Source organism: Periplaneta americana, chromosome 9 (genome assembly GCF_040183065.1).
Source record: "Periplaneta americana isolate PAMFEO1 chromosome 9, P.americana_PAMFEO1_priV1, whole genome shotgun sequence".
Lineage (NCBI taxonomy): Eukaryota > Metazoa > Arthropoda > Insecta > Blattodea > Blattidae > Periplaneta > Periplaneta americana.
In genome coordinates this window covers 142,083,215-142,096,243 of record NC_091125.1, presented here as the reverse complement: position 1 = coordinate 142,096,243, position 13,029 = coordinate 142,083,215, and the positions used below count along the sequence as shown (strand labels likewise).

The window sequence follows — 13,029 nt, the reverse complement described above, 5'->3', positions numbered from 1 at the left end:
ATATGCCGATGCAGCGTTGCCATATCGCACAGTGGCACAATGGGTTAAAGCGTTCCGGGAAGGCAGGAATGCCATTCGGGACAACCTCCGTACAGGACGACCCCGCGTGGAGGACAACACAGTTCAACTCCTTGCTTCCCTGTTGGATGCTAATAGCCGATGGACTGTGCGTGAGTTAGCAGCGGAAGTCTGAGTATGTCACAAAACTGTGCTCCACATTCTGCAAGACATTCTGGGTTATCGAGGTTTAACAATGGCACCGCTATTCAGTCGCAAAGGCCTTGTTGGATCGGTACCAAAGGAAAGATGACGACTTTCTTGGACGAATCGTCGCTATGGACGAAACCTGGGCTCGCTCATACGAACCAACCAAACTTGAAACGTCAATCAAATGAATGAAAGCATCCAGGTTCTTCTCGTCCGAAGAAAGTGCGCCCTACACAAAGTGCTGTGAAGGTGATGTTCATTGTGGCATATGACATTGGGGTAATACTGCACCACGCTGTACCTCCAAGACAGACGGAAAATGCGGACTACTGGAACATCCACCGTACTGACCTGACATGATCCATGTGATTACGATCTTTTCACCAAAGTGAAAGAACCACTGCGAGGGACCCGGTACAATACTAGAGATGAACTTATCCGTGCTTTAGGGTGGTCAATACGGAACATCAACAAAGATGGACGCGCTGATGGTGTACGACGCCTTCCAAACATTTGGCAAAAGGTAATAAATAAGGTGGGCGACTATATAGAAGGTACGTAAATGTTGTACCCCTGTGAATAAAGCCATGTCAGAAATATCGAACTGTTGCCATTACTTTTTATCCAACCTTAGTATCTTCCACAAGTGTCAAAATAAAACATGTTGTGCTACGAAAAAAAGTGCAAGTGCAAGAGAAAATAGAAACTGTGGTTTATCTCGTCTCAGAATACGAGCTTTGAACTACAACTGTGCGCGATTTAATAAAATAAACAAGTATAAAGTATATCCATGTATGGTGGGTCCCTATCACCACGGCATGGCGCGTCCTCAGGTTGCGGATAGAGGAGACGGCCTCCAAATATGGAGGGTAGCTGCGAATATATTGAATAAGCAGTCGTGGACAGCCGATAAGGGGTGGTCCTCCAGCTTGGGGGTTGGGCGAAGGGCTAACAACCCATCACCGTAAAAAACAGCTTGTTACGAATTCCTACAGTAAGCCTCGGAATAGGACTGATTCTCTGGCACGACCACAGCAAAGGAATAAGGTTTTGAGATTTGGCACTTGGAACGTAACTAGTCTTTATAGAACAGGAGGGGTAACATTAGTAGCAAAAGAACTAGCTAGATATAGAATAGACTTTGTGGGAGTACAAGAGGTTAGGTTAGATGGGAATGGCATATCACAAATAGGAGATTACTTGTTGTATTATGGGGAAGGAAACAATAATCACCAATTAGGAACAGGATTCTTTGTACATAAAAGAATAAACTCAGCAGTAAAAAAGGTCGAATTTATCAGTGACAGGTTATCGTATTTAGTACTTAAGGGTAGATGGTGCGACATCATAGTTATAAATGCTCACGCCCCTACAGAAGAGAAAGACGACTATCTAAAGGATAGCTTCTATGAGGAATTGGAACATACTTTTGATCAGTTCCCTAGATATCTTGAGAATAAGGTGCTTAGGAAAATATTTGGGGCTAAGCGGGATGAAGTTACAGGAGAATGGAGAAAGTTACACAACACAGAACTGCACGCATTGTATTCTTCACCTGACATAATTAGGAACTTGAAATCCAGACGTTTGAGATGGGCAGGGCATGTAGCAAGTATGGGCGAATCCAGAAATGCATATAGAGTGTTAGTTGGGAGACCGGAGGGAAAAAGACCTTTAGGGAGGCCGAGACGTAGATGGGAGGATAATATTAAAATGGATTTGAGGGAGGTGGGGTATGATGATAGAGACTGGCTTAATCTTGCACAGGATAGGGACCGATGGCGGGCTTATGTGAGGGCGGCAATGAACCTTCGGGTTCCTTAAAAGCCATTTGTAAGTAAGTATAAAGTATATAAGTAAGTAAATCTACAACATGAGACCCCTATTATTCCTATCCTAACTTTTCACAGATAGCAGTCATAAGGAGTTTCCTCGGCCATTGTTGAAAACCAGACAAATTAGTGAACTTCTGATCCACTACCTAGCATGTTTAAACAAAAGATCACCGAGGAACTTTATGACAACCTTTTAGGGCACAGATTATCAGATTTTTTCAATTAACAGTTCACTCCATCCCTTCATTACCACAGATAATAGAGGTTCTACTATATATATATTTGTAGCTATTTATTATTAAACACTGATTTGATTAGAACATGAATAAAATTGTTTGATGTTAATTCTGACCATAGTATTCTCGTATCTTTTAGTCCTCGTGTAATTTCTCTCTTCTAAATTTCTTGTCTCCAAACTTTAGAAAAAAAAGGGGAAAATTACCCGAGTAAATATGGTATTGTCCTTGCAAATGAAACTGGTAACGTAGGTTATGTAACACAACAATGACATAATCTAGCTGCAATGATCAGGTTCTCAGATATACGATGGTAAGTAATTAATATTTACATTTATTGACGTATTTTATGTTTATTATATCACTTTCACTGCCATTAATTAGACACCTTTCAAGAACTATATAATATGACCTTGTTACATTTTGTTTTAAATCACTAATTTCAACCCAAAACAAAATTATCAAAAACAGTGATTCAAAAAACTAAATAGAAACACAAACAAACTTTATACCTACTGAAGTAATGAATTTTTATTGTAAGATTATTCTAAATTCTTACCTAACTGCTGCTCGAAGTTCTTCATAAACATTTTCCTTGTCGAAGCCAAGTTTATGCAACATGCAAACTAGAAACCTATCCTCCTCTTCTGTATAGTTCTTTCCTTTATTTGTGCCATAAGCTATCCTCAGTTGATGGAATGGAGCACGATACCTTGCCATCTGCAAAGAAAAGATTGACAACAACGAAATATGGCATTAAATTTCTGTGCATGATAAGCAGCAATTTATTTCTCAGAGAACAAAGGAAGAGACAGATGAAGAATAAAAAAAATGTTTTCACACTTGACAAACTGATCAATGAATCCACTAAACTCGTAATAATTTACAAGACACACAGTGAACTTACCATTAAAGCCCGAATTTCTATGATAAAAAAGTGGCATTGTTAAAAATCACAAATATACCCCATAAATTTAATAATAATGCAACAGTTCCTCTATTATTAACGTTAATATGCTCTTTGCCAACCTTTCCTTGATCCACTTTTTCTCCAAGGCTAGCTATCTTTTCATTCTTTTACATCACAAGGCCCCTTCTATCGCTACTTTCATCCTCCTTTGAATTTCGCAATCTCGTGAATTGTGGTAACCATAAGGACTGTTTACATATCTCATACCGAGGATGATGGAGGGATGAGAGTACTGAGCAAAGGTTGAACAATTGTGGTGGTATGCATATGCGTCAAAATTCAGAATAACTTTATTATTGAAAGAATCTAAAAAAATTAACGAAATGCGTCCTATCTGATTTATATGCAATATCATAGTAGTAGAAATAAACCCGTCTGTACTTGTACAATGAATTCATTCCTAAAAACATATATTTTATTTCGAAAAATACACAGTATCTAAAGAATGTTACCCAAGGGAAATTCATTGAATCTTTCTAGCAAATGAAATAAAGAAACTACAAGAATCTATAGTTTTTTACCAACAGAATATAACAAAACTAATAATTCTTACTTGATCACATTAAACAGATATTTAATATGGTTTGCACACTGCTGAAGTCCAAATGTACTAAAACAATAGGACTGAAAATATCACAGTTGTTTAACTAAAACAATTCGTGAAAATTTTTACTATTCGTTTTGATTCTGGCAGGTGTCATATTGACTTCTAATTTCATGTACACTTCAAAAATAAGTACTCTATTACAAAACATTTCTTTTTTTGTCTCTTCGAACAGTATAACAATATGGTCTGTGTATCTTCAGAACTTATTTTCTGGGAGAATGGGCTTCCTTTGTTTATTAATTTATTTTCGCAATATACAGATTAAGATATTTTAAGTTGGTCTGGGTAACAAAGTCGGTATAGCGCTGGCCTTCTGTGCTCGAGGTTGCGGGTTCGATCCTGGCCCAGGTCGATGACATTTAAGTGTGCTTAAATGCGACAGGCTCATGTCAGCAGATTTACTAGCATGTAAAAGAACTCCGGAGGGACAAAATTCTGGCACACTGGCGACAATGATATAACCTTGGCAATTGCGAGAGTCGTTAAATAAACCATAATTTAAGATATTTTAATGCTGCAAACCACAAAACAGCTTTTCATCTTATATCTTTTATGTTTGCTCTCAGTGTTGGCTTCATTGTAGAGAAGAACTTTTCGCAAGTATATGTACTACAAACATGGATAATACATAGGTTGAAAATTTACATTGTATTACTTTAAATTATGTTTTCTGCACATCACGTGCTTCTTATACAGATTGGGCTCATTTTGCATTTCTAAAAAGGAATGTCACTCCCCTATTGGGGGTTAAAACGGTTTGAAGATTTATGCTTCTCTTCTTCCATACACACCATTGCTTAGTAGTCTTTCCCTCATCAGGTGTGCTTGATATCAGTGGAGTGTGTACGACCAAGTGACGGACTACCACTGATTGTGCAACTTGTTCATAAATGCACCTATTGCCGTTCCTGTCCTAGGCAGAGTACTTTTATTTTAAATAGTAATTGGTTGGATACTTTTGAGACAAGACCCATGGTCAAAGTGCAATACATGCTATGCTAATAATGCTATGACTATCAACACGTAACAAAGCTATAACATGGAAAACAATAATTATTACCTTTGCATCTAACGCTTTCTTAATACTGGCTCGGCGCTGAATTTTAGCCTCTCCTCTATCTATTTGTGCCATAATACGATCAATGTCTTGTAGTTCATGACATCTTTCCCAAAATACTGAGCTGTACTGCATGACTTCATCTGGTGTCTTTCCCTCGACATCTTTGGCAATGTTGTCGATGTCATCTCGTCCATACTTTTCATTAGCTTTGATGAACTGGTTGAAATCACGTTTTGTCCAATTCGTAAAGCCCTGAAAGGAAGACAAGGGAAAAATAAACATCCTGTGTTAAATAAAATTAGTACCACATTTTCTCGAATACGCCATGCACTTTTTTTTTCGGAAATATACAAGTAAAAATTAAGAGTGTGTGACTTATTCAAAGTGAAGTTTGCAACATTGCCTGATTTTCCTCCTGTGTAACTCCTAAGGTGGTAGCATGTACCATTACCTTCCCACATGGATATTTCAATTGTTACACTGTTAAATGGCATTTGATTAGCAGTAATGTGTCAGAATGAAGTTCAAGTGTGATAAATGTATAGTTTCAATTCTGAAAATGAGTATTACTAAAAGTAGTACCATACAAAATAAAGGTAGTTAATTTATTGATGCATACTATTGTTGCAGGGTATCATGTAAAAGGTCAAATAAGCAAGACAACTGACATGGGTTTTGAAATGTGTCCTGTTCCAGGATAAAATTTGTTGTTAACTGAACTGTATTTGTGTTTATTTGTTTTTAATTTGTCGTGAATACATTTGTTCAAAGTTCTATTTTTGTAATTATTTCCCCCCCTTCAAAAGTGGAATGTGTGGCTTATTCAAGGGTGCAAGTTATTCGAGAAAATATGGTACCATGGAACCGTCTAGAGTCGACCTGGGGGTCTAAATTCGACCACTGCGTACACTTTCTAATTTCACGTGTTTATTCTAATAGAATTGCCTACTAGCTGCCACTGCTTGCTTCCAGCTGACTGATAACACTTCCCCTTTCAATCTTGCAAGGTAGTGCCAAACGTATTTTGCCTCCTTGATGATGTAAAATTCATTGTTGCCAATAGCAAAAATAGTAACAAAAAAGTACTCTAACTTTTAACAATTTAGCCTTGTTTAACTGTAATGCAAGACAAAATAGCTGTATTTCTGCAATCAGAATTTTAAGCTTAACAACATATTACAACATATTTTGCAAAACATTATCTTCTCATACAATATTATGGTAGCCATCTGTTGTTATGGATACGTGTATACATTGTTGATTGTTTTTTGTTTTATAAACAAATCATTACAACCAAAATATTCCAATTTTGCTTTCAGAGTCTCAGCTGTAACAATTTTGTCTCAACCATTTTGTGCTTCATTATCGTTATCATTCGTTATTTCTTTATTTTTACATTTTCTGAGTTTAAGTGGGGTTGTAGCATTTGTCTTAAAACAAGATGCGACCTGAAGATGTGGCTCGAGCTGTAGCCCTTTATGATGATGGACGCAGTGTACGTTACATTGCAAATGTTATGAATATGGCTAGAAGCACAACCCATGATGCCGTAAAACGGTATAGAGAGACCCTAGAATATACCAGAAGACCAGGTTCAGGTCGTCCAAGAGCTACAAATCCAAATGAAGACAGGTATATGGTGTTGAGAGTTCTTAGGGAGCGCAACCTGCCAGCTATTAGTGTAGCCCAGCAATTTGTTAACATGAATGGACGCCCAATTTCGGCCAAAACAGTTAGAAGGCGGTTGAAAGCAAGTGGACTGATATCAAGTAGACCTGCAACTGGTCCCAGACTTCTCAGGATGCATCGAGTTGAACGACTGCGTTTTGCAAATGATCACAGGGATTGGAGAAATGGACAGTGGAGCTGTGTTCTGTTCACCGATGAGTCCCGTTTCAATCTGTGCTCACCTGATGGACGTGAAAGAGTTTGGAAAAGGAGGAGAGAACGATTTTCACAGTGTTGCATTTCCGAAAATGTGCCATATGGAGGTGGTGGAGTGATGGTTTGGGCAGGAGTGTGTACGGATGCTCGTACAGAGTAGGTTTTTATTGAAAATGGAAGACTAACAGCTGATAGGTATATAAATGAATGTTTGGCTGATCATGTTGTGCCATTTGGCCAATTTGTAGGCGATAATTTTGTTTTAATGCATGATAATGCACGGCCGCATATTGCCCATGCGGTCGGAGATTATCTCCAAGAAGTGGGAATCCATGTTCTTCCATGGCCAGCAAGGAGTCCAGACATGAACCCAATTGACACGTGTGGGACATGCTGGAACGGCGTGTTAAGAATAGACGACCGAGACCAGAATCGTTACAAGAGTTGAGGCGAGCACTTGGCGAAGAATGGGAACTTATTCTAACCAAATTGAGAGCATGCCAAGACGTATGGATGCAGTTATTCAAGCCAGAGGGGGTAATACCCGTTACTAGAAAGAGTTTTTAATGTTTAAGGCACCATAAAATGAAAAAACAGTTAGACCAAACGATGCCATAGTTATACGCCCTTTGTAATTTTTTGTAAATTTTCTCATCAGAGATTTTTATTTTTTTCAAATGTTGTCGTATAAGGTGCTAAATGAAACATTATTTTCTTTAAATGGGTTTTGTTTCATTTTGAAATAATTGGCAACAAAATATAAGCAAATATAGAAGTGTCCGTTTTTTTTTGTCCCTGAGTGTATTTTTCCATATTATTGAGAGATGTCACAAGGTGAAGTTGCATTCCAGTACAGAATCGACCATGCAGGCCTGTGGAATTAATCCATTCCAGCCACAAAGAGTCCTTAATAAACTACCACAATCTGGTTTGACAGTCTCCAGAATCTCAGTCCACACCGGCAATGGTGGGAGAAGCGGTCATCAACGTGCTCCAGGGCATGAGATATGAAAAATAATTGGCTGCCAAGAAAAGGAAAAGGAAAATTGAAATTAACCCAGGAAAAAATATTGCGAGTATCAGTAGGCCTACTGAAGGCGGAACATCTCAGTCAAATGAAGAAATCTCTCATCCTGTCTCAACTGAGGAGATCAGAAAAAGAGAAGCCAAGAAAACCACCAAGAAAAAAAAACAGAGAGGATACCTGGAGTCCAATGATAGTGATGAAGACGGACGACATTCCACTAAAGATTCGTCAGATGAGTGGTTGAAGAGGAAGATAACAATGATAATGACAATTTCGATGACCCTAAATCAGGGGATCAGCTTTTAGTGAAGTTTCCAACTAAAAAGACAATTAAATTTTATGTCGGTTGCAGTGAGCAACTGGTTCCAGCAGAAGGACTTCAACTTCGTTTTGTTAGAAATTGTGATGGATTCCAGTTCAAATATCCTGAGGTGGAGGATATGAGTCTTATTGACTATGTTCAGGTAGAAAAAAAACTAAGTGCTTCTGTTCCTATGGAGGAAAAGGAATTCATAAAATTTGGTGTTGATTTTCAGGGTTACGATATTAATTAGGAGACGGAAACTGTATTTTCTGTATTTTTCAGGGCTATTTTATTAACTAGTACATTAATAATGTGATAATGTTGTGTGTCGTTTGACGTAATTTTATTCTGCTAATTAATTAAATATTTCCTATTAAATTTATGAGCCTTAACCTATTTAATGTATGCACATTAAAATAACTGTATTAAAGTTCGCATTTTTCTATCCTAAATAAAATAAAAAATAGAAAAGTAAATAATAATAAAAGCATCCAAAAGGAGGTCGATATCGACCGGAATGACAGCAAACGTTCATTTACATGTATTTTTAATATGGTGGTCGACTTAATACCATGTACAGGGTTGAGTCGACCGGCGTTTAAAATTTGTTTTCCTCAGTGACCGTGGAAGTTCATAAAATGAAAATAATAGAAAACAATCCTTGAGTTGTGTGCTATAACATAACATTTTCAGGGAAATAGTAGATCGCATTGTCTGTTGAAGTAGCGTTAAAAATACGAAAAAAAGCGGTCGACTCTAGACGGTTTGACAGTAATCTTTTATCAGTTATAAGTCAGAGGTAATTTACAAATCCACAGAAACAAAGTATAAAATTTGTATTACAAAAGTAATGTGATGTGTTATATGATCGAAATATCTGTATAAAAATCAATTTTGTCCGATTTCAGGCAGTTCAACCAAACTGCATAAATAAAGAATGAAAAATGGTTTTTCATTCACTTGTTTAACAGTGTGTGATGTGTGAGTGTGCTTGAAATTACCCTACATTACTGCATGTTTATTTCTTACAGTTTTAGCCAAAGAAAACACCCTGATTGGAACCATACTATTCAAAAGAAATAACAAATAGGATCTGAATTTCCTGCCCTTTCAGAACAACTACAATTTTGGAATAGAGTTTTCCGATCATTTGTAACTGATTCATTGATGAACTGTACCAAAAGAAACGTTCAGTTACACTTTTCGTACCTCTAGCTAAGAATGACGGAAAAAAACTTTTGGATTAGTAATCTGCTGAAAATGATTAATGCTGTAGGAATATTTATTAACTTTGCCTTTTTTATTATTAAAGGGGTCAATAATGGCAGTATAGTGATCAGGATCTAATCAAATAGAATGAGATAGATGATGAAACTACAAGAAAGGTTTTTTTCTAGGCTTTAGTTTCCTGTCATTGTCTTTCCACAATTATGCATTATCATCAACGCATCTCTGAAATAAGCAACAGATACTAAATAAAATGCAAGTTAAAAATATTACCTGTGTAAGTAACTTTTCCTTTTCTATTACTTCGTCTTCTGTCAGAGGCTGGGCATCATCTATTTTCCGCTGCTCTTCCTTTTGTATTCGAGAAGCATCAGATCCTAGCTCAGGATTCTTAGGAACCTGTAAAATGCATTCATTTATATTACGAATTCTAGTCTTCACACAAGAGTTAACTACTTAAAAATTTAAGTTCATTATTATTCAATGTTTTAATCCGCAACAATGAAGCCATGTACTATCTTCCATCCCAATCTTTCGCTATTTTTTCACTAGCTGCTACAGTTGGAGAGTAGTATGTTCTGCATCCTTTTTTCTGTAATGTTTCTAATATTTATAAGCTATATAATTTAAGAGGGGAGGTATACCATTGGCCTGCAAAAATTTGGTGAAATTTATTTTTTTTGTATCTCAGCTACTATAAGCTAAAACGAACAAGCTGTTTCATGCTTAATATACATAGGCTACATTACACTTTATAAAACACTATTCACAATTTGACTATAATTATGTGTGTGTATTCCGCCTTTGCTTATCATACAATTAAATGGATAAATTAATTAGTCATATTTTTCATTAACGTTTTCGGTACGTAAATTGTACCATCTTCAGATGTATGTATATGATGCTAATTGTTAACAAAGCCTATAGGTACATGTATTGTAGACTAAATGATCAGTGTTTTTGTGCATACTGTGCTATGTCGGTGAAGTGTTGCCATGATTACATAAATGATAACCTTAATCATGGCAACACTTCACCGACATAGCACAGTATGCACAAAAACACTGATCATTTAGTCTACGATACATGTACCCATAGGCTTGGTTAACAATTAGCATCATATACATACATCTGAAGATGGTACAATTTACGTACCGAAAACGTTAATGAAAAATATGACTAATTAATTTATTCATTTAATTGTATGATAAGCAAAGGCGGAATACACACACATAATTATAGTCAAATTGTGATAGCTTATCGGTATACCTTCAACATGAAATTGAAAAACTATTCACAATATTAAAATAGCCAATAATTACCTGTAAAAATAATATCAAATCTGCATAATTCTTTTACAACTGTGAAGCATTTACATAATAAAATATATAATTAATTAAATATCTGCATGATTCTTTTACTGGAATGTTTTAAAGACCTACATCAACAACATACAGTAGTCTAGGATCTTTTACCTATACGTAATTTCAAGAAATATTTTTTTCTTAATTGTTACCTTCAATATTAAATTGTCTAAAATTTTTTTATTAAGGCAAAAACATTTCCTGAAGGAATAGGTAAAAGATCCTAGACTATGTTGTTGTTGTCTTTAGAACATTTCAGTAAAAGAATCATGCAGATATTTAATTAATTGTATATTTTATTATGTAAATGCTTTACAGTTGTAAAAAAAATTATATATGCAAATTTGATATTTTTACAGGTAATTATTAGCTATTTTAATATTCTGAATAGTGTTTTATAAAGTGTAATGTATGTATAATAAGCAAGGGAAGTTTTGTTCATATAGCTTTTATAATAGCTGAAATATAAAAAAAAAATTATTTTCACTAAATTTTTGCAGGCCAATGGTGTATCTCCCTTCATAAACATAATTTCGAAACTTTACGTCTAAATTGAAATTAGTTATTGGTTAAATAGTAATTATAGTACTTGCCTTTCTACGCAAGTATCCTGGGTTCAAAACTCAACAAGGACAATGGAATTTTTTTTAATGGAAAAAGATGCATATATCAAGTTTAATAAATTAATGCTCTGACATTAGAAATTTCAAATTTTGAGAAAAGGTATACTGAGATGTTCTTTAAATTAAGTAAAATTATAAGAGACTTTTAATTGATAAATATAGGATTTGCAACTTGTTATTTAAGGCACTATCTGTAAATCACACTTTACAGACCATCTGGAAGAATGGTATAACTAAATACATCTATAGTCGTGACCCTGTTATTCCCGGTGTGACTGCTCCTCTTTGCTTATGTCTTAGGAAGTGAAGGCTCTATAAAGTCTAGGTAGGTAGTATCGTTCGCCATTTTTGTTCTTTCGTTGCCGAGCTACCAGACGAGGAATCTATTTGCCACACCATTAAACATTATCATGTTGTAGCTCCTATGATAATAAATCAAACACACTGTAATTCAGCAAATAACTGAGCAGCAAATAATGTCCTCATGTGCTTTCTGCGAACGCCAATGAAACAGCCAAAATGGCGGGTGATTATATATTAAGTATTTATCCAGCCTTAGGAAATGCTTGTCTGTATGAACTGTTAAGCATTGCTGCTCAATTATTTGCTGAATTACAGTGTGTTTGATTTATTAACATAGGAGCTACAACATGATAATGTTTAATGGTGTGGCAAATAGATTCCTCGTCTGGTAGCTCGGCAATGAATGCTTTACATCTTCATAGCGAATCACAAGACGCACACGTTTAAATGTAGCCGACCTGCAACGTGATTGGCTGCCAGAAATTAGAGCGACGGGACTATAGAGTTAATATGTTTCTGGGGTAAATTCATTGTGACCATTTCCAGCATGTTTGTATTTTTCAAAATTAAATTTTACATGACAAACTTGAAACTGCATATTAAATGCAATCTTTTGATATTACAGATTTACATTGCAACCTAACAGTACTTGTAATATATATTGAAAGTGAAAGTATGAATTATATTTCACATTAACGTGTTTGAACCCACACACAAAAAAAAAGTTGAGCTTGGATTATTGTTGCTGAAATTCTCCTGATCGTCGTTTTTTGGCGGACCATATACTGTACATTTCTCCAGGATGATTAACATTAGCACCCTCTCAATAATGCAGTCATGCACTCAACTGTTTCATGGTTAATTTCAATAACAAAGACGAGAAACAAACACAACATCTCACCAAAACACGTCATTTGATTTGTTAAATTTTACAGCATGTATTAAGTTTTCCACTAAAATCCTACAACAAATATATAGAGTTTTCGTCATTTTTATTATGTTACATTAATTTCTTGGAATATATACCGATAATTTTGTTCGTAATTATAACCCATAGTGGTTACATGGATAAATATATAATAGGATGCGAAACTGCGGTCAGCACCATCTGGCAGTGGGGGGCTGAAATAAGATGATCAGTGCCCAACGTCGTAGGTGGTGAACATTAGAACTATGTGTTGGGTACATTACCCAGAGTTCTCTATTTATCCGTTCGAGATATTGCTCGAGGACTCGGCGAAGAGCCAAGATGGCAGACAGAAACTTGCTAATAAGTGAACATAAACTGATATTACATGTGTGTATAAGCAGTGCATGTTAAACAGTGATGTTTATGGACGTTGTAAAAATAGTTTTGTTGAATGTATTGTAAAGTAATAGTA

The 13,029-nt window shown here is 35.8% G+C and overlaps 1 protein-coding gene across 2 annotated transcripts in view; it reads right to left on the bottom strand.

The window, feature by feature from the left end:
• Window positions 1-13,029, bottom strand: part of Iswi (Imitation SWI) — a 74,992-nt gene that overhangs the window by 1,506 nt on the left and 60,457 nt on the right. For both annotated transcript variants that reach the window (XM_069836045.1, XM_069836046.1), the window contains 3 exons: window positions 9,631-9,756; window positions 4,916-5,167; window positions 2,838-2,998 (listed from right to left, as the gene is read on the bottom strand). In XM_069836045.1, coding sequence (XP_069692146.1) covers window positions 2,838-2,998; window positions 4,916-5,167; window positions 9,631-9,756 — 539 coding nt within the window. The remainder of the gene's footprint in view (window positions 1-2,837; window positions 2,999-4,915; window positions 5,168-9,630; window positions 9,757-13,029) is intronic.